The sequence below is a fragment of the Giraffa tippelskirchi genome, chromosome 4 (assembly GCF_054371585.1).
Source record: "Giraffa tippelskirchi isolate mGirTip1 chromosome 4, T2T-mGirTip1v1.2.pri, whole genome shotgun sequence".
NCBI classification, from domain to species: Eukaryota; Metazoa; Chordata; class Mammalia; order Artiodactyla; family Giraffidae; genus Giraffa; species Giraffa tippelskirchi.
Genome location: NC_137278.1, coordinates 2,172,864 through 2,198,137, shown reverse-complemented (window position 1 = coordinate 2,198,137; position 25,274 = coordinate 2,172,864). Strand labels below are relative to the sequence as shown.

The 25,274-nt window shown below is 61.9% G+C and overlaps 1 protein-coding gene and 1 non-coding gene across 16 annotated transcripts; one reads left to right on the top strand and one right to left on the bottom strand.

Moving 5' to 3' along the window:
- The first annotated feature begins 5,050 nt into the window (after window positions 1-5,050).
- Window positions 5,051-21,331, top strand: WDR5 (WD repeat domain 5). Of its 15 annotated transcripts, none has more exons than XM_081595882.1 (17): window positions 5,051-5,151; window positions 5,841-5,916; window positions 6,020-6,152; window positions 7,697-7,890; window positions 8,119-8,343; window positions 9,003-9,111; window positions 9,276-9,349; window positions 9,696-9,785; window positions 9,934-10,023; window positions 10,150-10,233; window positions 13,899-13,954; window positions 15,444-15,490; window positions 17,224-17,299; window positions 17,859-17,892; window positions 18,132-18,206; window positions 18,611-18,698; window positions 19,537-21,331. In XM_081595882.1, the coding sequence occupies exons 5-17, from the start codon at window positions 8,263-8,265 to the stop codon at window positions 19,635-19,637; spliced, it is 1,005 nt and encodes a 334-aa protein (XP_081452008.1). In that variant the 5' UTR covers window positions 5,051-5,151; window positions 5,841-5,916; window positions 6,020-6,152; window positions 7,697-7,890; window positions 8,119-8,262; the 3' UTR covers window positions 19,638-21,331. The 15 variants fall into 15 exon arrangements, with proteins under 15 accessions (XP_081452008.1, XP_081452000.1, XP_081452011.1 ...); XM_081595874.1 differs by having other exon boundaries at window positions 8,026-8,343; XM_081595885.1 differs by having other exon boundaries at window positions 8,006-8,343; window positions 10,150-10,230.
- A 2,226-nt stretch (window positions 21,332-23,557) lies between these two features.
- Window positions 23,558-23,683, bottom strand: LOC145504130 (U6atac minor spliceosomal RNA). Its single transcript, XR_014052111.1, has one exon. It is a non-coding gene; the product is annotated as a U6atac minor spliceosomal RNA (small nuclear RNA).
- Window positions 23,684-25,274: the final 1,591 nt, after the last annotated feature.

Genomic DNA, 25,274 nt, shown 5'->3' with positions numbered 1-25,274 from the left:
CCAGCTCCAGGCCAGACTGATGCCAGCAGCGCCCCGCTCCACCTGCAGAGGGCCCGCCCAGAGACACCCAGGCCTGGAGCCAGGTGGAGGCTCAGGGCAGAGGGCTTAGTACTGGGGACTTTCAAACTAGTTATTCCACTCAGTGGTGTCTGACTCTTTGCAATCCGATGGACTCTACAGTCCGTGGAATTCTCCAGGCCAGGATACTGGAGTGGGTAGCCTTTCCCTTCTCCAGGGCATCTTCCCAACCCAGGGATCGAACCCAGGTCTCCCACATTGCAGGTGGATTCTTTACCAGCTGAGCCAAACTAGTTAGGGTGGGTTTAAATCTAACAGGAAGTAAAAGCGAAAGCATTCGTTTGGAGGGTCTAGCACATACTACAACCCCTCCCGGTAGGTGTCTCAGCCCAGCCAGGCTTCCCTGCTCCTATGAGCTCACAGGAGGGACAGAGGTGGGGTTCAGGTGACGGTCGCAGCTCCCCTGGGAGGGAGGGGCTGCTGGTGATGAGGGCTCTCAGCTCTAACACAAGACGGTGCCAGGCAAACTGGACAGCCAGTCTCTTCAGAGCGGACAAGATACAAGGCTGACCTTTGGGAGGATGGCACCTGGAGAGAAGGTGATGAAGGGATGCTTCCTAGCTGGGGGTTGGGGGGAAGGGAGCCACGGGACAGGATGTGGAGTCGGGGTCCAAACTGGGCAAAGGCCACAGAAGGAGGGAACTTGACATTAGACATCAGGAGAAACCCCACAGTCCAGGTCAAGAGTTGGCAGCTTCCTGTCTTACCTGTTCTTTCTGTCCCTGGGAACTGAGGAAGAACTTCCGGGGAGGAAGCAGAGGGTGGCACAGTTAGGACTAGAAATGGCCTCTGGACACCAGGGTTGAGAGCTGCAGGCCCCAGGCCGCAGGGATCGTGGGGTCACCGCCTGTCCTGATGGACCATGGGGGAGGTGTAGGGGAAGGGAAAGCAGAGGCCAGGGAGGGAAAAGGGGGACAGAGTCTTCCAAACCAGCTGCCCTGGCATGGTTACTAGGGGAAAAGGAGTTTTAACACAAGCCCCCTGACCTTGGCTGTAGGAGCCTTAGAGTCTCCAGGTAGCATCAGCAGCTCCCTGGGATGGTGGCCCAGCAGAGGCTGGCTTCCAGTTGGGAAATCTGGCGAGCTGTGCCTGGAGGCCCTGGGCCCCGGCCATCTTCCGCCACCCTCCCTTGTCACCTGCCGTGTAATCCAAGGTTCTGGGCCTGGCCAGTAAAGAGCCGGTGCTCCGCACCCAGCCTGCTGCCTGCTGTGGGGAGCACCCAGCACTCCCGCCACGGCTGCCATGTCTGGTTCCTCTGTCACCTCCCAGCAAGTGCTGATCAGTTCTGTGTCTGATGAAAGATTTATCACCAGGGAACAAAATATGGGTTTTCTGAAGCTTCAAGTCCTCCAGGAAGGTGATTTCTTAATTTCAGCTCTGCCACTTCCATACACCCTTGCTGACTGATCCCACTGGTAAAGCCTGCTTTCCTGCTTCTCATCCATCCCACCATCCATCCATGCATCCACTCACCGAGCCACCATCCATCCATCCACCCGCATCCATCCAACCACCCACCATCCATCCAACCACCCGCATCCATCCATCCACCCACCATCCATCCAACCACCCGCATCCATCCATCCACCCGCATCCATCCAACCACCTATCATCCATCCATCCACCCGCATCCACCCAACCACCCACCATCCACCCAACCACCCACCATCCATCCAACCACCCCTCATCCATCCAACCACCCGCATCCATCCAACCACCCGCATCCATCCCACCACCCACCATCCATCCAACCACCCGCATCCATCCATCCACCCGCATCCATCCAACCACCTGCATCCATCCATCCACCCGCATCCATCCAACCACCCGCATCCATCCAACCACCTATCATCCATCCATCCACCCGCATCCACCCAACCACCCACCATCCACCCAACCACCCACCATCCATCCAACCACCTGCATCCATCCAACCACCTGCATCCATCCAACCACCCAGCATCCATCCAACCACCCGCATCCATCCAACCACCTGCATCCATCCAACCATCCACCATCTACCCAACCACCCACCATCCATCCAACCACCCCGTATCCATCCAACCACCCAGCATCCATCCAACCACCTGCATCCATCCAACCACCCAGCATCCATCCAACCACCCGCATCCATCCAACCATCCACCATCCATCCAACCACCTGCATCCATCCAACCACCCAGCATCCATCCAACCACCTGCATCCATCCAACCACCCAGCATCCATCCAACCACCTGCATCCATCCAACCACCCGCATCCATCCAACCACCAGCATCCATCCAACCACCCGCATCCATCCAACCATCCACCATCTACCCATCCTTCCATCCATCTGATAAGCACCACTAACTGTGCATTTTGTACTCTGGTGGTTGGGAGTGCAGCCTCTCCCTTCCCAGTCCCGACGTCCGTGGTTATGCCGACTGTCTGTGTCCTTGGGCAGCTTCTCAACCTCTCTTATTCTCAACCTCAGTTTCTGCATTGTGAAAAGCCCTAAAGCAACTTGCTTCTGGCTTGCCGTGAACATGCAGAGAGGCAACAAATGTAACAAACTTACTAAAGAGTAAAGTACACAGGTGCTTCCCCTCCTCTTATCTGGGCTACTTCCCCAGAGCGCTGTGATAGGGAACCTGACTCAGCTCAGCCAGGAGACACTGAACTTGGCATCACAAGGAAAGATGAGTGTTTCCACTGGGAAGGAGCCGGGAGCCTGGAAAACACAGCCAGGAAGACTCACTAGGTTTGAGGGTCAGGGGAGGAAGCCCCAGTGGACTGACTTTGGCTGTGGGGGGAGGTAAGGGCGCCCTGGGGAGCAGGAGAGCCTGGTGGAGGGACCTAGGTGAGCAGAGACGGCACCCAGACATGCTTGTGTTGTCAGGCTGAGGGCACAGCCCAGAGACATGCTGTATTTATAAAAACTGTTCATGGGAACAGGTTCACTGGCCAGTTAGTTCCTGCTGGCCAAAGCACAGTTAATGTTCTAAAAAAGAAACAAAGCTCCAAAATGTTTTCTCCATCTTTTATTCCTCTTTTCCATTTCCACTTGTGATTTTTCTGAGTCTGACCACATTTGGGGAGGGGTAGAAAAGGATTTAAAACTTAAGACAATTTTAGCTATGACCACAGGATGGACTGCAAAAACACTCAAGAGATCCAGAAGATTGATTTTCTCATTTTCACTGGAAGGCTCTATCTGGGAGGCGGGGGTTGGGGTGGGGCAGTAGGGTGCCAGTGGGGAGGGGAGGAATGCAAGACCCATTTACCTGGGAACCTGGTTTGAGTTCTGAGTTCTAGGGTCAGGAAGTACTTTCGACTTGGGGCTGGAATCTGGGGTGCACAGTTTGGGGGTGGCTCTAGGCCACAGGATGGAGACCAGTCTGGTAACCCCCGCCAGCAAAGACCGGATTTGGACCCAAGAGTTTAGTTCAGACTGTGTTTCAGAGAGGTTTGGAAAAGGCCAGCTGGGAGGCATTACTGGAGTAGGGAGGGAGGGAAGTGGATGGCTAGGAGAGCCATCTGAGCAGGGATGGAGGGGCATTCCTAATGGGCTCTGTTTTGGGCCCAGGCAGCCAGGTGGATGCAGATGCCCTTCTTCATCCAGAGGTGGTTTTGTTACCTTTGGTAGCCATGGCCTCCCTGCCAGGCGGGGTCGACAGGGACTTTACCATCCAGGCATCCTCCTTGGGAGGGGCTGGACTCCAGCCAGCTGCCAGTTTGGGCTCCTGTATCTATAACAATCACACAACTCATATTCCCTGGGCATTTCCATTTCAAATGCTCTGTCTTTTTGTTTGCACGGGTTCCTATGTCATATTCAGAGTTCCCATTTTTAGTTGGGAAATAAGAGACTGCAGATCGTTCTATCCAAGGGCCCAGGTTGGGGCCGTGGGGCTCCGGAGAGCATCCGCGATTCTAAGACCCGCGTGGGTAGCAGAAGCAGAGCAGTGGGGGTGAGAATGCATAGGATTTGGGGCCAGAACACCGGCTCCGGGTTCTCCTCGGGCCGCCGAGCCCTCCGCTCTGGGCCTCCCTTTCCCTATCTGCAACCGGAGGCGATAATAATACCTGTCTGGGCCATCACCCCGCTGACCCCAGAGTAGCCCGCACGCAGCGACAGTTCGCATCTCCGCGCTGGGGGCTCAGGAGACAACTCTCTTGACCCGGGAGCGGGAAGGCCCCGCCGACCCCGCCGCAGCTCCTGCGGGGGTTCCGGTGGGCGCAGCTCCCAGAGTCCAGGTTCTGAAACTTTCAGAGCTCAAGGCTCCTCTCTTCCAAGCTGGAAGGCCAGGGCCCCTCACAAGGGTGTCCCAAAATTAATGGAGATGCCATGCGGAGAATCGCCGGGGCCGACCGGGGGCTGTGGACGCGGCCGCCGCCCCTCCCCGGCTTGCGCGGCCGTGGAGAGACGCGACCCCCCAGCGTTCCGCGAATCCCGGGGATGGGGAGCTGGGCTCCTCCCTGGGGCGCCGCTGCAGGGCGCGCTCAAGATGTGAATACTCAAGGGGCGCGCAAGCACTTCCTGTGGGCATCAGCATACTTCAGTGTTTAGAAGGTGCAGGAGAAGGACCGGAACTCGCCACTACCAGTTCAGTTCAGTTCCGTCGCTCAGTCGTGTCTGACTCTGCGACCCCTGGACTGCAGCACGCCAGCCTTCCCTATCCTTCACCATCTCCCAGAGCCTGCTCATGTCCATTGAGTCGGTGATGCCATCCCACCATCTCATCCTCTGTCGTCGTCTTCTCCTCCCGCCTTCAATCTCTCCCAGCATCAGGGTCTTCTCCAATGAGCCGCTACTAGGGTTAACGCCTTAAAGCAGGGCACGCGCTCAGCACACTATCCCTTTAAGGCGGTGAGCCAGGCCGAGGCGTTCTGTTCCTCGTCGCCTGCCGTAGCTCCCCTCCGAGAGGCCGGCTTTGTGCGTTTGCCCCGCCCCGTCCGCCTCCGCCCCCCCGCGCCTGCGCATGCGCACTGCCGCCCAGCCGCTTAGTCAAGCTCGGCCCGGCTCCCGCCCAGGCGGCGGCCGACGCGACGCCCGGAGCGCCCACCTCGGTCCCCCCACCGCCCCGGGCAGGTAAGCGGGGGCCGCCGGGCCGGCGGGCACATCCCGGGGGGCGCGGGACCGGGGCGGACGCCGGCGCCCCCCGCGCCCCCCGCCGCCGCACGTGTTCCGGCCGCCCGGGCCGGGCCCGGGTCCAGCCCCGCCGGGCCTCGCAGCGCGGACGCCCCGCGCCGGCCGTCTCGCCTCCAGGCGCCCGCGCCGCGCGCCTCCTCCCCGCCGGACGCCGGGCCCCCGGCGGCCCTCTGCCCTGACTGGAGCCCGCCGCGAACTGGCCCGCCCGGACCGCCGAGCCTCGGGGGGCCTCCCCGCCCCAGCGGTCAGGTGACGAGCCCCCGGCCGCGGGACTACGACCCCCCAGCGCAGCCGGCGTGCGCGGCGGCCCCTTTGCTTCCAGAGAGAGAGAGACCCCCGACCCACTGGGCCAACCCGCGCCTGAGTGCGGCGCCCGGTCTGCCCTCAGCTGCAGAGACGCCCTCACCTCAGCCTGCCGCCCCCCCGACCCCCTTGCCCAAGGCAGCCGGGCCCCCTTCTCCCCGGAGGGCCCTGGGCCCCGGGGATCGCGGGGCTGCCCGCGGCCACGGAAAGCCCACCGCGCTCCCGCGATGGAGCCTCAGACTCCTTGCAGCCTGGCCTGTGAGAGCCCTTCTAGGGGTGTGGAAGATGTTCCCCGGAGCCCTCTCACCCCGTTTCTTCCCGCCCAGGTTCCCTGTCGACGCTGGCAGATTCTGAGAGAGACCCTGCCTCCGAAGTTGGCGAGGCTCCGTAGGAGGCAGAAAGGTAAGTCGGCGCGTCTGAGAACCCCGGTGGAGTGCCGAGGGCGGGGGGGGGGGGGTCCCTGGCTCTCCGGCGGCTCATGGCCCCCCTCTCTTCCCACGGGCAGGGCCCAGTCTCTGGGGTGGAGCCCCCAGCGTTTTGCATTTTCCCGGTTGACCAAGAGAACATCCCCCCCGCCCAAGTCGGTTGGCTCAGCTTTCTGTGGCCAGGCTCACCTGGGTGCCAAGAGGGGTCTGCTGGTAATTGCTCTGGAGGCCGGCTCCACGTGTTAAGAGTCAAGCGATTGTATTTGCAAGAATTGGGCTGGATTTCTGTGCGCTGATGTTTTGTGCAGTTAATGATTTGCTGGCGGAAGGGTTGGGCAGGGGTTGGGCTGGGAGGAGTCTGGCACCTTCTCTGTGAGACCCCCTGTGTATCCCTGCCCCTCACCTCAGCCTGCCGCCCCCCTGACCCCCCTGCCCAAGGCAGCCGGGCCCCCTTCTCCCCGGAGGGCCCTGGGCCCCGGGGATCGCGGGGCTGCCCGCGGCCACGGAAAGCCCACCGCGCTCCCGCGATGGAGCCTCAGACTCCTTGCAGCCTGGCCTGTGAGAGCCCTTCTAGGGGTGTGGAAGATGTTCCCCGGAGCCCTCTCACCCAGGGGAAGGCAGCACTTGGGTCCAGGCGGGGCCTGGTTGCACTGAAGGTATTCACCGAGTAGCCAGCGCTTCTTGAGCCCCAGCTTTGTGCCCGCACCTTGCCCCCAGGCGGGTTTACTGACCAGCCCCTGGCCTCCTCCACTCCGCTGTGGGTGCCCCCGCGCCGTCCCTGGGCCGCAGTCCTGCAGCAGGTGGCCGGCCGGGCACTCTGCACTGCTGTGTTGCTTGATGGTTTCTCTCCCCTCCTCCTGGATGAGACCAGGGACGTGCTCGTTTGGATGGCTTCCATTCATTCTGCCTCGGTGTGACTTCCAGTTTCAGTGTGTAAACTCCTTGGCTCACGGTGGTGCCAGCTTCGGCCTTGGATGGCCCGCGATGCTTACGGGATGTCTGGGTGGCCTGCTCTGGAATAATGCCTTCCCTTGTCTCAGAGTCACCTGGCTTCTGTGCCGCGTACCCCAGTGGCGGCGTGTTCTCCTGTGATAGGGGAGCCAGGTTCCCGCCCTGTGGCTTTCCCCAGGTTCCCGTTCCACGCTGCAGTCTCTCCCTCCTCTGCAGCGAGCTGGCTTGCACGCTGGGTGTCCGGGCGTGCTTCAGGCGAAGGCTTCTAGGAAGGCCAGGCGGTGGGGCCTTCACGGGCAGGGCTGGCTCCGGGCTGTGCTTTCCGGCTGTCTGGTCGCCGCCTCACTTGGGACGGAGAGCCTCTCGCTGTCTTCAAGCAGCCGTGTGTCTGCAGCCTGCACTCGGCGGCCTTGGAGCCCCGGAGGGGGCCGCGGGGGCTGCGCTCCTGCTCTTGGTCCGTTGCATCGCTGGGGGTGCTGTCAGGGGCTTGGATGCGTTCCTGCAGCTCAGCTCCTGTCACTTGGCGTGTTTGTTTCCTGAGCAAGAGGTTCTTGGTTGCTTTATTATTATTAACACACTGATTGATCTTTGGCACTGCCGAGGCTTGCTGCATGGGCCTTCTCTTGTTACAGAGCATGGGCTCTAGGCTGCGTGGGCTTCAGGACTTGCCGCCCGTGAGCTCAGGAGTTGCGGTTCCCGGGCTCTAGAGTGCAGGCTGAGTGGTTGTGGTGCATGGGCCTTGTTGTTCCATGGCATGTGGGATCTTCCCAGACCAGGGATTGAACCCGTGACTCCTGCATTGGCAGACGGATTCTTTACCACGGAGCCACCAGGGAAGCCCTGATTTGTTTTAAGTGTATCAGGGGCTCTTTGAAGAGAATTGCCTTTTGTCTGCCTGGACTTGGCTGTGTTTCTGCAGACGGGTGGGTAACACAGCAGGAGACATCTCTGACCCACAGGTGGGGCGAGAGCAGCCCATCTGAAAAGGACTAGAGAGCAGGTGGGTGGCGAGGGCCCCAGTCTGGAGCAGCACCTGCTGCAGGGCTCAGTAGGCCTTTTTGTTGTTGTTGTTCTTTTTCTTGGACATTAACTTTTTAATGTATTTTATTTATAAGTTTATTTTTGGCTGGACCAGGCGGCATATGGGATCTTAGTTCCCCGATCAGGGATCAAACCTGTGGCCCCAGCCTTGGAAAAGCAGACTCTTAACCACGGGACCACCTGGCAGGTCCCTCGAGGGCACTCATCTTTGAAGCGTGGTTTGTGTATTGGCCTCCGTCCCCCGCTGCAGCTTTAGATCAGCAGACGGCCCTTCCCACGGTGCGTCCTCCATTCGGTGCTGTGACCTCTCCGCCCGGTGGGCTGCAGAGCCATGGCAACCGAGGAGAAGAAGCCGGAGACGGAGGCCGCCCGAGCACAGCCCACCCCGTCATCCTCTGCCACACAGAGCAAGGTGCGTCCCCGAGGGCCCCGGGGAACTGCTGGGGCACAGAGGCTAGGAGACTCTCGGAAACATTCTTGCAAGTGCATAAGCCTGTTCTCCCTCACCACTGAAATATTGCTGGTTTTTACTCCAAACTGCATTCTCAGCCAGTGCTTTTTATGGGCCATGTTGGGGATGCCCCACCTGTCACTTGAGGAGGCGGCTTCGTCAACAGTGTAGGCCCTTGGTCTTGACTGTAAGATTCTCTGTGGGACCCAGACACCGTCTCGTGTTAAAGCTCCCCAGCTCTGGTCCCACCCTTCCCTGTGGAGGTAGCCCGCGGGCAACAGGCAGACCTCGGCCCAAGGGCGCAGGACTTCAGGGGTGCTTGGGGAGACTGCCCTCGGGACGGGTGGGGGGCTGCTGAAGGCTTGCTGGCGCTGTTGGGGCTCCCAGCTGCACGGTGGGGGACGGGCGCTTCCGGGAGGGGCCCTCGTGTTTCTAGTCTGGCTGGCAGGGCTACGGGAGAGGCAGAGCTGGTGCGGGAAGTCTGGGCTCAGGGTTAGGCACGTGTGTTCAGGTGGATGAGGGCTCTCGGAGGCACTGTCCAGAGCTTGACCTTACGCCTTGGGCTTCGCGTCCAGACTGGCGATCAGTGGGTTTGCTGACCAGTACTCTCTCTTTAACAGCCCACACCGGTGAAACCAAACTACGCTCTTAAATTCACCCTGGCTGGTCACACGAAAGCTGTGTCCTCTGTGAAGTTCAGCCCGAACGGGGAGTGGCTGGCGAGTTCGTGTAGGTGCCCCCGCCCAGCAACCGTGCTGGCCGTGGCTCTAAAGAGACGGGCCGGGGCGGGGGGAGCCTGGTGGCAGGTGCCAAGGACCACGGCTCCTTGGGCGGCTGTGGGCAGCCCAGGCGTTGACTGGAGACCTTGATTGCCTTTCATTCCTTTCTTTCAGCTGCAGATAAACTCATTAAGATTTGGGGAGCCTACGATGGGAAATTTGAGAAAACCATCTCCGGTCACAAACTGGTAGGTCTCTGCCCCACGCCTGGACGGCAGTTGCTGCCGGGCGTGGGGGGCGCCCAGCTCCCAGGCCTGTCAGGTTAAGCTTGGAGCCCCCCCTCGGGCCTCCTCCCCAGATTTTTAGGTAGTTACTTGCCTCCCTGCTTTGACCTCCTCAGGTGCGTTTGTACCCGACTGCGAGGCCTGGCAGAGCCCCAGGGAACAGGCTTCTGGGCCTGGCCTGTGGGTCATCTCTGCGGTCAGCCCGAGCTGCGGGCGTGACGTCTCGTTATCTCCCGTTGGATGCTGGGAGTCTGACTCTGGCCGGCTGGTCCTGTTTTGTTAAGCGATGACCGCGTGTCCCCTCCCGCAGGGCATATCCGATGTGGCCTGGTCGTCGGATTCTAACCTCCTTGTCTCCGCCTCAGATGACAAAACCCTGAAGATCTGGGACGTGAGCTCGGTAAGCTCGCGGGGACGCGGGTGCGGCCAGCAAGCGGCCGTGTGCGTGGTGCCGTCGGGCGCTTTACAGCTGTTGTGGGTTAGGTGGGCTGGGTTCAACCTGACGCCGATATTTGGGGAAATAACCGCCAGGAATGATGTTATTTTAGGGAAAGTGTCTGAAAACCCTAAAGGGACACAGCAATTACGTCTTTTGCTGTAACTTCAACCCCCAGTCCAACCTCATCGTCTCGGGCTCTGTAAGTGTGCGGCGCCCCTGGGCGGGGGTGGGGCCTCCCCCGGCTGCTTGCTGAGGGGCTCAGGCCGGGGTCGGTCCCCTCTGCTCTGCCCCGCGGAGCCGCTGTCACCTCTCCCTTTGTCTTCAGTTTGACGAGAGCGTGCGGATATGGGACGTGAAGACAGGGAAGTGCCTCAAGACCTTGCCGGCCCACTCGGACCCCGTCTCAGCCGTGAGTCCCGCTGCCACCCCGACGGCAGAGACCAGGCTCGGGGACCTGTGCCTGGGGTGGGGGGTGTGGGGGAGGGGAGGCGCCCCTGCACGGGGTCTCACAGGGCAGACAGGGAGCCTGGTCTACAAGGGCCGAGCGGTGCAGGTGTGACCACCGATGCAGTGAGTGTGGCGTGGAGGTGACTGTGGTGGGTGGAGTGTCCCGGGGTCGCGGTGGCCAGTTGTGGGGAGACGGGGGGAAGCGATCCTCCCTGCATGGTCCACAGTGGCTATTCTGGGCACCCCCGTGCGCGGGGTGGATGTGCAAGGGTTAATCTACACATGTGTCATAAACTGCTCCATGTACGAATGAGGCAAAGTGTCTCTTTGTCAACAAAGAGCCAGAAATGGTTTGTTAGCCAAGTTTACCTTTTGGAAAGTAGAAGGAATCATGTATAAACAGGTTGTCTGTTGTTACCGAGCGGTTGGTCCTTTTCAGGTTCTGAAGTCCTGTAGGTGAGCGATTTTAAGCGTTCTTAGCTGTGGAAGGCCTTTGTCCCACTGATGCCGTGCTCAGAGCCTTGACCTTTAGGGGACACGTAATGAGCTGGTTATTGTCACCCTGCTTCTTTAACTTAACATGCAGAGTGCATCATGAGAAACGCTGGGCTGGATGGAGCACAAGCTGGAATCAAGATTGCCGGGAGAAATATCAATAACCTCAGACATGCAGATAACACCACCCTTATGGCAGAAAGTGAAGAAGAACTAAAGAGCCTCTTGATGAAGGTGAAAGAGGAGAGTGAAAAAGTTGGCTTAAAGCTCAACGTTCAGAAAACTAAGATCATGGTATCCTGTCCCATCGCTTCATGGGAAATAGATGGGGAAACAGTGACAGACTTTATTTTTGGGGGCTCCAAAATCACTGCAGATGGTGCTTGCAGCCATGAAATGAAAAGATGCTTGCTTCTTGGAAGAAAAACTGTGACCAACCTAGATAGCATATTAAAGAGCAGGGACATTACTTTGCCAACAAAGGTCCATCTAGTCAAGGCTATGGTTTTTCCAGTGGTCATGTATGGATGTGAGAGTTGGACGGTGAAGAAAGCTGAGCACCGAAGAATTGATGCTTTTGAACTGTGGTGTTGGAGAAGACTCTTGAGAGTCCCTTGGACTGCAAGGAGATCCAACCAGTCCATCCTAAAGGAGATCAGTCCTGAGTGTTCACTGGAAGGACTGATGCTGAAGCTGAAACTCCAATACTTTGGCCACCTGATGCGAAGAACTGACTCATTGGAAGAGACTCTGATGCTGGGAAGGATTGAAGGCGGGAGGAGAAGGGGACGACAGAAGATGAGATGGTTGGATGGCATCACTGACTCAGTGGACATGAGTTTGAGTAAACTCTGGGAGTTGGTGATGGACAGGGAGGCCTGGTATGCTGCGGTCCATGGGGTCACAAAAGAGTCAGACACGACTGAGGGACTGAACTGAACTGAACTGATGAGCTGATCGAAGCCGCCTGGCGTGGCGCTGGCCCGGTGTCATGACTCGTGCCTGGGGCTGCGAGCAGGATGCCCGCTTTTTAAACACGTGTTCTCCACTGCGCGCCTCCTGTTGGAGGGAAGGGTGCTGCAGGTCAGGGTATCCTGCCCCAGCTCTCCCCGCTTGGGTGAGGGTCTTGGGCTCCTTCTGGCTCTGTGCCTGCCGGTGGTCGACACTCTGCTGGTCCCCCCGACGGACACTGACTGGTGGCTCTCATTGTGTGAAGAGGGGTGCAGCCCAGGTCTGTTGAGCGGGCTGGCACACTTGTGCCGCGGCGCCCGTGGGCGGGTGTGGGCAGAGCCCGGGTCTGCATGCCGTTCGTTGTGTGGCCCGCACTCTGGCTGCTCTGCCCTCACCCAGCGCTGGTGCAGACGGACACCTCGCTGTGTCGTCTGGCTGTGCCCTCTGAACGTGGTCAGGAACAGGGAGGAGTGCGGTGCAGGCTTTGGGCCCACCCAGCATCGCCTACAAGGAGTTTCCATCAGCTCACAGTTTGCAGGTTCAAAGGGTTGAGTGTGATGAGCTCAGGTGCTGTGAGTTTGAGAGAAAGTCGCTTTGGGAGGCTGAGGAGCACGTACGGCAGGAGGTAGCTGTCGGTGCTGCGGGGGAGCCGGGCGGGGCCCCCGACCACGGTTCTTCAGGGGCCACGTCGTCCACACGGAGGCCCCCGGCCACCTGGGGCAGCGTCGCCGACCGAGGTGTGTGGGAGTGGGAAATACCGAGCCGCTCGGGTTTCCAGGACTCCGTGCCCTGAAAAGGGTGTCCAGTGTCTGGCTGGTAGTGTCTAATGCTGGTTGTGTGTTGAAGTAGTGTTTCAGATGTGTGCCTGTCTGTGCACTAAGCCGCTTCTGTTGTGTCTGACTCTGTACCCCCGCGAAGTGTCGCCCACCAGCCTCCTCGGTCCCTGGGATTCTCCAGGCGAGAATCCTGGAGTGGGCTGCCACGCCCTCCTCCAGGAACACTGGGTGAAATAAAATACAGCAGGCTTGTTTCACCTGTTACTTCCCCGCCGCAGTGGCTGAGAACTGGAAGGGGCACGCGCAGCCCCGTCGCGGGCCCTGGGCCGTGTGGACGCGGTTCTCCGAGCCGTGGTCCCAGGCCGGCCTCTGCTGGGAGCGCGGGAGAGACGCAGATTCCCGGGGCCCTGGCACAGGACAGGCACCACACGCAGCACCAAACGCCATGTTTCTCCCGGGGCTCATTGGTTGTCAAACGGCTTGTCCTGCCCAGGACTCGAACTTCTGACGTTGATTGCTTTGGTTGTAAAACGGCTTGTCCTGCCCAGGGCTCGAACTTCTGATGTTGATTGCTCTTGCTGCTCAAGTGGAGAGTCAGTTGGAAAAAAGAAAGAGGACAAACCAAAGACCAGCCGGTCAGGAGAAAGGGGCTGGTCAGGTGGCCATTGTTTATCGGGTGTGTCTCGCCTGTCCCTGTCGGCGGGGTCAGGCATTCAGGCAAAGTCATGGCTGTGGAGACAGCCCAGGCCGGCCTCCCACCTGGAGGTTGCGCCTTTTCCCAGGCACACGGTTTGGAGCAGCCTGGGTCATGTTCCCGCCCTGTCTGGAAAGCTCACGCTGGCTTGGGTATCCCAGGGGTCAGTGTCTGGGCACTCGGAGCAGTGATCTGGGCATCTTGTGGTTCTGGGGGGTGCTCGGTGAGCGGGGGTACGTGCATGACTGAAAGCTCGCGAGTGTCTGGGTAAGTGGGCGTCTCTCCTGACTCTTCTCTCTGGATGGAAGCCGTGGGCAGGCCCGCGTCCCGCCCGCGTCCACAGACAGGCTCTGGCCAGCTGGGCCTCCCCCCGCGGAGCAGGGCTCTGGGTTGGCCGTTTCTTCCTTTCCCCGGGTGCGTGCTGAAGTCCGTGATTGAAATACTCTAGACGTTTCAGGGTTGGTTTTCATTGTGTGGTTCAGTCTTCCGTCATGAAGCAAACTTGTTTGAGACGCCAGATGAGGATGATCATTTCATCCCTGTCGCTGCGCATCTCTGTTCGAGTCTCAGGACGCCAGGAGAATCGAGAGCTGCTCGGGGCGGGTGTATCCTTGCCGTGGGCTCGGCGTCCGGAAGCCCGTCCAGGGAGACAGTCCGTGTTGATGATCTCAGAGTGAGTCTCTTTTCCTCCTCCCTCTCCTTCATTCTCAGGTTCACTTTAATCGAGACGGATCCTTGATAGTTTCCAGTAGCTACGATGGTCTCTGGTAAGTGACAGTTTTACTTGACTGAACCAGTGAGTATTTAACGGGCTTCCCTCGCACTGTTTGTGCCTCTGCGCGTCCGGCGGAAGCCTCTGCTCCCTGGGCAGGGGCCACGGGGCGGGTGGGGTGGGGGAGGCGCAGCTGTCCCGGACGTGGCTCCTAGTGGGCCCTGAAGGGTGGGTGTCCTAAGCCCGTGGCCCCGGTGGGGTGGGGAGTGGAAGAAAGGTGTGCTGACGTGAGCATCCTCGAGTGTCCTGTTGGGGGCGTCAGGGTCCTGAGCAGGAGGTGAGAGCACAGGTCCCATCCCAGGGGGCGTGAGGGGGAAGGGAGGCGGGGGCACTGTCTCGAGAGCACGGTGTCTGAGGTCAGTGAGACGCCGTGAGACGTGCGGGGAGGCGTAGGGAGAGTGTTTTAAGCTGACCTCAGCACGTGTGAGTGCGGAGCATCAGGAGGTGTCTGTGTGTGCAGAGTGGTGTCACAGCGGTCGCTGGACAGACCCGTGGCCCACGGGGGACTTTCCAGCTACGGGGGAGAAAGACAGTGGCACTACAGGTTTGTCCACGTTTAGCGCCAGTGACATAGAGAAGCTAGAGGAGCACACGCTGTGTAAGGACAGGCGTGCGCGGGGGGTGTTCCCGAGGCCATGAGGCTGGCTGAGCACCCGCAGGAGAAGTGGTCAGGTTTGGGTCAACAGCCCTCCGACCGCTCGTTTTCAAGAAGCACACCTGAAACAGCGCCTGTCGGTCCAGGCTCCGGAGAGAAGGGGGCGCCGGGCAGGTGCGAGGCAGAGGCGGGGCGAACGGGTGGAGCTGCAGGGGGCCGAGGGGGCCAGGACCCGCCCGGGGCCGCGCGGAGGGCCTGGCCGCGCGGGACCCGGTGTGAGCGAGCACGCTCAGCTGGCGGCGGCTCTGCAGCAGGGCTCCCGGGCGCGGCAGGGCTGGCCATGCCGCCTCTGCCCCTGGAGGAGCTGTGTGTGCCCCGCGGACAATCCGCATGTCCCCGTCCCCTGCGTCACTCAGTGTAACTTGGGGTTTCCAGCTGATGTGACGCGAAGAGAAGGTCATCGCGCGAGAAGGATCGAGGCTGATGTCTCAGTCATGGGGTGTTGTGCTGGCAGAAGCCGCACACGCGGCGAGGCTGGATTGGCGTGACGCCTGCGTCCAGGCGGGGAGTATCGGCTCTTAGAACAGGCTCTCTTGTCCCTGAACCAGAGGCCATCCAGACGAGTGCCTGCAACACGCTGTGTGAGAAGCGCTCGCCCCTGGGGCTACGTGCTTGGCGTGCCGGCGCCTGGAGAGCCAGCGGGGCGGCCGGTCGGGCAGGTGGCCTTGCGGCCGTGGGTGCGGAGCGGGCCGGTCGTGCCCTCCTCCGCCATCTCCCCCGTGGCACTGAGAGAGGCTGAGCAAGTAGGCGAGGCGTCAGGACTGGAAGCGAGTGCGTGGGGAAGCGAGCCCGGGCGCCCGCGGTCACCGCTGTGCCTGTTGCTTTGCAGTCGGATCTGGGACACCGCCTCAGGCCAGTGTCTGAAGACGCTCATCGGTGAGTGGGGTGCCCTTCCTCCCTGCTGGACTCTCTCCCGCAGGGACTCCCCCGCTCCTTCCTGCTCAGCCCTGCTGTCCAGCCTGGCTGGGGCCCTCAGCGAGCCCCGTCTGCTGGGGGTGGGGTGGGGGGCGCTCCGGGGTCTCTGCAGATGGCGTGGGGCTGGCCTGGGGTGTGGCACCGAACGGGAAGGCAGCGCCGCCAGGCGGGGAGTGTGTGTGGTTGAGGGCCCCAGGGCCTCGGGCCTGGGAGGGTGACGGGGCTGGCAGGGGTTCCTGTCGGGGAGGCCAATCTCAGTCCCAACGGAAGGCCTCTGCCATGTCTGGTGAGGTGGTGGGCTCCGTGTACGACTGGGGAGGGGCTGCGGGCTGGGGCTGCTCCTTGCCCTGGGCTGTCGTGGGAGCCGGCATGGCTCTGAGGGTCTGCTCCGGCCACCGTCACGGGACTCTGCAGGCCGGGTGGGTGGCTTAAACAGCAGAAACCTGACCCACATCCTGGAGGCCGGAGCCCACGGTCAGGGCATGGGCAGGGCTGGCTCCGCCTGGGGCCTCTCCGTGACCCTCCCCACGAGCACCCCGTGGGCGTCCCCACCCCCTCTTGCAGGTCACAGGACACTGGTCAGATCGGCTTGGCGCCCCCACGGCCTGCCCAGCCACCTCGTCTGACTTAACCCACCTGTGAGGCCCTGTCCGCGGGGCCAGGCCTAGGGCAGGAGGGCGGGGAGGGCCGCAGTGGCCTTTGTGGTTTTCTCACTTTGTGAACTCTGACTGAGACGTTGCTCCGTGTCTCCCGTGGCATCGTTTCCCTAGGTCTGGGCACCCCCACCATGCTGTGTCCTTGTGCCCGTGGCTGAGTGAGGGCTCTTACCTGAGCTCGTGGCCTCCTCGTGGCCGCCCCGCGGCTGGGCAGGAGCTTACACCCGAGGTTACAGGTGGCCGCACGCTGCCTCCTGCCCCGTCCGACCTCGGCTCTGGGGTGTCAGGCCCTTAGGCTGTCGCAGCTGCGGGGCGGCCCTCACGCATCCCCCCGTGCCTTTCCAGCGTTCGCCCGGCAGAGGGAGCAGCGGCCCCCCACGTGTGGGGCACAGGCCTGGGCCCCCCGAGGTGGTAACGCGCGGGCCACCCCCTGGTGCTCGGGACCCAGGGCCATGCGGCCCCTCACCAGGGTGCACTCGGGGCCCCTCCCCAGGCAGGGGCACGTTCCTCCCCAGGCGGGGGCGGCATGGTCACAAGGCCAAGTGCCTCCCAGGCCAGCCCTGCCCAGCCAGCAGCTCCGACCCACCTCCCCAGGGCCGCCTGGGGCGCACTGGACCCCGAGTGTCAGGAGCGGGGGTGTGGGTGTGACATCGCTAGGTGGTGTCCAGAAAGAACCTGCACTGTCCCACCGTAACCTTCAGGAGATCGGCCGCCACGATTCAGCGGGGCCGCTGCGTCCTCAGGGCAGCTGGGTGTGGGCAAGCCCCCCTGCGAGACGGCCACCCCGAGGCCTTCTCTGTGCCCTGAGTTGAAGCGGCCCCGGGGCGGCTGAAGGCCCAGCCTCTTGAGGCCGACTGGCCGCAGGGCCTTTGTTCCTGAAGCTCTGCTGTCCGGGGGTCACGGGTGAAGCGGCCCTCAGGCTGGCACGAGTGGTGGGCAGTGGCAGCGTGGGCACGTGTGGCGGTGGCCTCCCTGGGCGGTGGTGGGGGGCCCCTCGTCACTCGGTGCCCCCGGCAGCCACCTCTGTGCTCCACACAGATGATGACAACCCTCCTGTGTCCTTCGTGAAGTTCTCTCCGAACGGCAAGTACATCCTGGCCGCCACCTTGGACAAGTAAGCGCATGCCTGCCTGGGGTGGGTGTGCGGCCAGGCCCCAGCCAGAGACCGTCCCTCCCTGCCGGGCCACACTGGAGGGCCCGTCTGTATGCAGCTGGACCTCAGGTCCTTGGCTCCATGGTCACCGGGGACCCTCCTGTCCGAGGGGTGGTGCACGGGGGCCTTGCAGTGCTCCTGGTTCTACTAGGCACCCTTCTCTTCGACAAGCTGTGGGCGGGCGTCCCCGGCCGTCAACCGCCCTCCTGGGGGTTGTTGGGGCTCAGCCTCCTGTGCGTGGTGGGCTGCCCGCAGGTGGGCTCACAGGGTCCGCCCCCACGGGAGGAGGAAGGACCCTTGCTGAAACCTGTGCTGGACAGGGCTTCCCACGCCCCTTCTTAGGGGCAGTGAGGACCCCTTATCGGCTTAACACTCAGTAGCTTCCTGTGGGAAAGAAAAGGTCTCTGAGCCACCGGTGCCTGGGGCTCCACGCTCCGCTTGGGTGTCCTCACGCCCTGGACGCCTCCCGGGGCCCCTGCCCCTGGGCATGGTGCGCTGACCCACCCCCTCTGCCTTGCAGCACACTGAAGCTCTGGGACTACAGCAAAGGCAAGGTGGGTGCCTACAGCAAGGGTCTCCGGGGCTCCTGAGGGTCCTGGGCTGTGGCCGCAGGGCGCAGAGAGGGACTTTGTGGAGTTGGTTTGGTGCGGCTGTCCCCACGATGCGGGTTAAAGCTTGGCCTGGGTGGGCTGTGGGGTGGGGTTCAGGTGCTCTCAGAGCTGTTCAGTCACGGCTGGGGGGTCGCCTGGGACGCAGGGCGGCCGTGACTGAGCGGCGTCCCTGGCCGTTTCAGTGCCTGAAGACGTACACGGGCCACAAGAACGAGAAGTATTGCATATTCGCCAACTTCTCTGTCACCGGTGGGAAGGTGAGTCGTCTGCCAGCCCAGCGGCTCCCCGGCTCCTCCTCCAGGCGGGCCTGGTCTTCTCACCCACAGAACAAGCGGGAGCTTTCTGGATTTAACCCGTGTGAAGGCCCGCTATGCAGACTGCTGGTTTGGGGACGTCCTGTCCCCTCTGCCTGGGCCCCACTGGCACCTGCCCGACCCTCAGGCTCAGGCAGCAGCCTTGGTGATGAGCAGCTGGGCCGTGACTGACGGCCAACGCCCCAGAAGCCACTTTGAGGCTAGCAGCAGGCGGTGGGACGGCGTCTGGACGGGAGTAGTTCAGGGGCTGCACTCCCTGCCGGGGCCGTGGGCGCAGAGCGTGGTCTGGCCACACGGGCACCCTGACCCGGCTCTCTCCCTGCTCCCCTGCCCCCTGCTGCACCCAGTGGATCGTGTCAGGCTCGGAGGACAACCTGGTCTACATCTGGAACCTGCAGACCAAGGAGATCGTGCAGAAGCTTCAGGGCCACACAGGTGAGCGGGGCGTCTGCTGCCACCATTACCGCCCGGTGCCCAGGACACCCGCCCCGGCTGCCCTGGGAGCCCCTCCTCATCCACAGGCGCCTCCCGAAGCTGGGCTGTCGGGGGACGGTCTGGCCCCAGCTTTAACCGCTCCTTCCCGGCAGCCGGCTGCCCAGCTCTGAAGTCCCTGCAGCCGTGGCCTCCCTGGAGTGGCCGGGGCCCCGTGTGGAGATGGCTCCATCGACCCAGGCTCCTCCTGGGCCCTGGCCTCCACGCTCCTCTCCCCAGCGCATGGGCCAGCAGTGTGGAGCCCTTAGAGATCTGCCCAGGGCGACACCCTCTCCCTAAGAATGCAAGTCCCCCAGGGGCAGGGCCCCTGCCCTCCCCCCACCCCCTTCCACCTCTGCTGTCAGCTTGCTGCTTCTGCTGCGTGGGCAGGATGCTGGCAGGCTCACTTGAAGCCGCCCCGGCCAGAGGGAAGATGCTGGGGTTCCGTCCTGAAAAGCTATAACCGTGCTGACCTGCCTGATGGCGGGGGCAGCTCATGATGGGATCTGCTGTCCCTGCCCTGGGTGGGCTCACAGAGCCGGCCCCGCGGGGCATCAGGGCCCACGCTGGGGGAGGGGCAGCTCTGGTCCAGGCGGGGGGGTGCGACGGCCACATGGAGCTTGGTGGCGGCCCCGGCACGCCTCTGGCCCCTGGGGCACCCCTTGCCTCGCCGGAGTCTGGGCGGGGCCCCCCGCTGTCCTCCTGCCCTGAACCCCCGCTCTGTGTGCTGCACGCAGGGCGGGCGGCCCCGTGGGGAGGGCCAGGCCCAAGGGGGGAACCGACGTGGACCGTCTGTTTGCAGACGTTGTCATCTCGACGGCGTGCCACCCAACGGAGAACATCATTGCCTCGGCCGCCCTGGAGAACGACAAGACCATCAAGCTCTGGAAGAGTGACTGCTAGGCCGGGGTGCCGGGGACTGCCGGGAGGTCCACCCGGACTAGCGGGAGCGCGGCTCTTGGAGGGGCTCCCCGGTCCAGGCCCGGGGACTGGTGGGGCTTGGGCCTGAGCCACCTCCGAAGACGACTTGGCTGGGGCGTGTCTCCCACCTGAGGGTCTGGAAGTTGCTGGTGACATTTTTGCCAATTCCTTTCTCACCGTCCGGGGAAGAGTTCTAGTCTGTATTGTGTTCAAAGAGTCCACGGAAATATTGTGTTCAAAGAGTCCACAGAAATTTTTAATTTTTTATTACAAAAAGGTGAAGTTCAATTTATCACGAGTTGTGTTTTTTTCCGGTAACTGTTCTGTACCGTTTTTGCGATTTTACACCCAGTGCCAGCGCTGTGACTGTCGCCACCACGGTTTCTGGCTGCTAGCCTCGGAGGGCCGTCCCTTGTGTGTATTCAGTGACGCTCTGGCGACGGCGTCCTGCCTGTGGCTGTGACCACGTGTCCTGAGTCTTTCTGGGGGGCACAGAGCACTCACTGCGTGATGTCCATGGAAAAGCCTGTGCTCTGGGGTCGTTGCCCCCGTGATGCTGGCGTGGGGACCACCCTCGGTGCTTCCGTTGGTCCCATGGCTGGTCACATGACAAGCAGCACCCCGAGCCGTGCTGAAGGCAGCTGAGCACGCATGTGCACACGTGGCAGCCGAGTTCTCACCCACGCCCTTCTCTGCGTGGCTCTTTTATGAGAAGTCTCACAGTCGGCAGGAGATTGAAAGGATTTTTGACAGATCCCCCAAATGACGTGTCCAGTCTCTCCCCGCGGAGCCCAGGACCGCAGAGGACTAGCCAGTGCCCTGCAGGCTAACGGCACGTAGGTGCAGGGCTGCGGGCAGGCAGTAGGGTTCCTAGTTGCAAAGATGCCCAGGCCCCTGCAATATCTCGTGGTCCATGGCAGACGCTGGTGAGGGCAGGGGCAGGGAGCCCTGGTCTGGTCCCCCCGCCACCAGCCTCAGGATGGGTGTGCTTGGGAGCCGGCTCCTCACAGGGAGATGTCATCCACCCGCCTTGCCCACCTGGGCTCTGATCAGGGGCCTCTTCCTGCCAGTGGGACTATGGGAGTTGGGGGCGCTGACTGCAGGGCAGTGTAGTCAGGGAGCTGCTGTTGTCCACGGGAGCCCCTCCCTGCAGCAGGTCCACCTGGCATCCCGAGGCCTCTGCGGTGGAGGCGCGTCCCCTGCCCGGGTCCGGGTGGCGAGGCCAGTCCTCAGCCTCCAGGGGTCCCTGCAGGTGGGGGAGCAGGAGGCCACTGCCCAGCGGCCGCTGTGGCACAGAGGACAGTCACAGGCGTCTGGGGACAAACCTGCTGCTGCTGCTTCCCCAGCCTCCCCTTCAGAAGCAGAAACAGCCATGGCTCGGCTGTCGTAGGAATGAACCGCTCCGGCGCAGGGACCCCTGAGCTTGCAGTGCCTGAGCGTCTGGGCGGGAGATGCTGAGGCCCCACGGCGGCAGCGGCCTTGGTTTTTCCTGGACCAAGGTTGAGGTTCTTTGGGTTTTGTTGGTTCTGGTGTCAGACTCGCCCAAGGGCAGGGGCGTGTGTGCAGAGTGCCGTGTCCTTGAATATAGTTTATTTTTTCTACATTTGAATTCTCTGTTGTAGATTTATGTAAAAATGCATTCTCTTTTTGAAAATAAAGAATTTCCTGTCTTGTAATTTTGTCCCCAAAGAAGCATTTACCTTTCTTAACGTGTAGCTGCTACCGGCGTGGGAGGGGGCAGGAACCCCGTGACGGCAAATGATGCCTCAACCAGTGCACAAGTCCGTGAGGAAGCCTGGAAGATGTAGCGATGGGTTCAAAGGAGATGTCTATACAGGCGACAGGAAATGGATTTGCAGATGGATTCAAAACTGGTCCATAGGACACTAGTGACATCCCACTGGGCACAGTTTGACGTTTCCGAGGATGAGGGTCTGTGGACAGCCCGTGATGACAGTTGTCAAACGGCCCTAAGACCACAGCGGTGGGACCTATGCACGGCACTCTGGACTGGACACCTGGCCATCTTATTTTGGCCTATTTCAAGGTCACATGTGTTTTCCTGATACTAGACCTGTTCATCAAAAGGTTGGGGTGCAGGGGAGCAGGGACGGTTGAGGTGAGGCCTTTGGGAGATGGTGGGAGCACCAGAGAGCAGGGGCTGGTGGGGAGGGGAGCAGACTGACCGCCTGCGTGAGTGCGGGGACGGCCCCGTCAGGCCTCAGGCCTCACTTGCCTCTGTCCACACTCTCCTTCTAAGTGGCCTTACCAGCCTCATGGCTTTAAACATGGCCAGTGTGCTGACCAGTTGCAGTGTTAGATCCACAGGCCAGACCTGCTTCCTGGAGTCCAGGCTGAATCTCAGGCCCCAGCTCCCCAAACCTGCTCCTCCTGCACCCGACCTTCACTGTTCGCAAGTCCCACAGACCTCATACGTGTCCCAAGTGACCACTTCTCGTCACCCGGGCCAGCCACCGGCCTTCTCTCCCACCTGCCCTCGGAGCCGCCAGGCCTTGCCTCTCAGCTGTGGGAAACCCTCTGGTGCTCCCTGGTGCCCTGGCCAGTAGCCCTTGCCCTCTGACACCACTCTGCAGCCACGAAGCCTCTGCACTTGGCTTTCCTGGTCTGGATCATCCTCCCGGAAGTGCCCGTGGCCGCTCACCCCCTCCCTGCAGTCCTGATCCCAGCTGTCTTGGGCCCCACCTTCCCTGACCACTGCTGCCTGCTCTGCTTGCCCCACTGGCGTCCACTAAGGCTCTGCAAGGGTCTAGGATGTGAGCTTCTGGGGCTGGGGTCCTCTCCTGCCTGGACCGTTCCCCACAGAGGGTGGCTGCTCAGTTACCATTTGTTCCTTGAATGTCTGTGATGCTGAAGTGAAAGTGAAAGTGGTGTCCGACTCTTTGCGACCCCATGGACTGTACCCCACACCCAAAAGCAGAGAAGCTGCACCAAGGCGGTATGGGGGACACAATCATGATAAAATCAAATCCCTGACCCACCAGGTAAAGTGAAAGTTGTCAGTCATGTGCGACTCTTTGCGACTCTATAGTCCATGGAATTCTCCAGGCCAGAATACTGGACTAGGCAGCCGTTCCCCTCACCAGGGGATCTTCCCAACCCAGGGATCGAACCCAGGTCTCCCTCATTGCGGGCGGATTCTTTGCCAGGGGAGCCACAAAGGGAGAAGCCGCCGGCGTCTCAGACCACAGCCACCTGCAGGACCCGCTCTGCCCGTCGGCCTCCTGCCTGGCCGCCCCGCCCCTGCGCCTGCGCCCATGCTCAGAGCTACTGACGGGAAACTGAAGCCACCTGGGTGTCCTGATGTCCGGTGTCCGTCCCCGGCCGTGCCCCCAACTCTGTGGCTGGGTGGGGATGGGGAGGTGAGTCACACCAGGTACACGAGAGCCGTGGTCACTTTTCATTATGAAAAAAAGCCAAGCAGCTCAAAGAGCGGAGGGAGTGGGGTCGCCTAGGTGCCTGTCCCCGCACACCCGTGCACCACAGACTCGTGTCACACGCCTGCCTGAGCACTCGCGCGCGCCGCGCCTCTGCTGCGGTGTAGACTCGTGCCGCACACGCCGCGTGCCCACGAGCCGCACACGCCGTGTACCCACGTACACCACAGCCGTGTACCCACATGCCACACACGCCGTGTACCCACGTACACCACAGCCGTGTACCCACGAGCCGCACACGCCGCGTGCCCACGAGCCGCACACGCCGCGTACTCACGTACACCACAGCCGTGTACCCACGAGCCGCACACGCCGCGTGCCCACGAACCACACACGCCGTGTACCCACGTACACCACAGCCGTGTACCCACGTACGCCACGTATCGTGTACTCACGCGCACGACACACCCCTGTGTGCACAGCCACGAGCCGTGCAAACCAAAAAAAAAAAAACAGTGGTTAGATGCCACGAAGTAGGTGGCAATGCCTTAACCGTATGCGTGTTGTCAGGCCCGAGAGCCTCTTCCATCCTTGTCAAGGGGAGTGCTAACCTTCTCTCCTTTCATACAACACAACAGCGCCTCTGCGCGCGCCGCATTTAAAGACGCGCAGGGCGGCCGCCTTCTGCTCACGGCGACGTGCGGTTCGCGCCTGAGGCGGCCGCGCCCAACACGGGGGCACGACGAAGCCCGCCCTAAACTGCTTCTCATTTTAGCGCGAAGACAAAAGCTGCTTCAGAAAAAGGGGGGCAAATAAAACAAAACTTCTTCGTGCTCTAATATATTCATAAAAGCAGCCAATCAGAGGCTGGGAGGAATACCCGGAAGCCCAGCGTCCTTAAAAGAAAAGAGATTACCCCGGAAACAAAACTGGGCGGGCGCGCACTTCCTACCGCGACGCGCCTCGCGGCCCGTCAGGAGACTGCGCGGAACCGCCTGCGGAAACGGAAGTGGCTTGTAGCGAATCAGAAGGCGAGGAAGGAAGGGCCGCCGCACGAACTTCCGGACGCGGCCCCGCGCTTGGAACTGTGGGTGCGGGCGGGTCGGGGCGCGCTGTGCGCATGCTCCCGGCGCACGGCCCTCGGCTTCCGCGCGTGCTCGGGGGCGCACCGCCGCCCTTGGGCGGATGGAAGGCTGCCAGCTGCTCGCCGGGGTCTACGCGGCGCCGGCCCCTGCGCTTCCCGTCAGCCCTTCCCCTGTAGCTCTAAGATACCGCTCTGCAGTGTGGAGTGCTGGCCGTCCGCGGAGCGCAGACGGCGGGCGATGCGGCTCCCGGCCCTTGGCTGCGGGCGTGGGGCTGCGTGTGCGCGGGGGGCGAGCCTCCGGTAAACCACGTGTCTGTGCGTGTGCACGGGTGCACGAGCGTGCAGACAGGCCCGCGTGTCACAGTGTCCGCGCGCGCCTCGGCGCCCACACGCGCGCAGTGCCACGTCGTGTGTTGTGTGTGCGCGGAGACAGTACCCGAGGGGTGGCCGGTGGGTCCGGCCAGGGGGACGCCGAGCGGGCTGGGGTTGACTCGGCCTGCAGGACGCCAGCCGCGCCCCGCCGGGCCGCCGCCCCTTGAGAAGTTTCAGGTTGGCCGGTTTCCGTAGAACTCCTCCGTCCCTGGAATTCTCCAGGCAAGAATACTGAAATGGGTTGCCGTGCCCTCCTCCAGGGGATCCTCCGACCCAAGGATTCAGCCCCCGTCCGTTAGATCTTCTGCATTGGCAGGCAGGTTCTTTACCACTAGCGCCACGCGGGAAGATCCCGGTTAGTTCCGGGTGGAGAGCTCACCAGGCCCGCAGGGGAGCGCTGTGCCCAGTTTGCAGATCATCCTGGGAGAAAATAGCCTAGACCATGACCAGGAGACAGGCAGGCAGCCACCGGTGACTGGGTCAGCTGGGAGCGGGTGTCGTGTGGTCTGGGCAAGGCCCTGTCCTGCCCCGTGTCTGCACTCCCCAGGTGCAGCTTGAGGCCTGGCTGTCACTTTGGAGCAGGTCAGGACCGTGGGCAGCTGCAACAGGCATCAGCCCTGTCTGGGTCACTGCTCTGTCCACTTGCCTGCACAGTCCCAGCGGCCGGGCCTCTTTAGTCCCAGACCTCGGGGGTGTGACTGGTAGCTACTGTCAGACCACTGCCAGCCATGCTCAGCGACCTGCGGCTCTTGTGGGCAGCATGCCGGG

Bases quoted from the DNA above. Each gene is read 5' to 3' on its own strand.
- WDR5 (XM_081595870.1), top strand. From the start codon at position 8,263: ATGGCAACCGAGGAGAAGAAGCCGGAGACGGAGGCCGCCCGAGCACAG. The intron at 9,350-9,695 runs GTAGGTCTCTGC...CCCCTCCCGCAG, and splicing joins CCATCTCCGGTCACAAACTG to GGCATATCCGATGTGGCCTG. The intron at 17,300-17,858 runs GTAAGCGCATGC...TCTGCCTTGCAG, and splicing joins CTGGCCGCCACCTTGGACAA to CACACTGAAGCTCTGGGACT.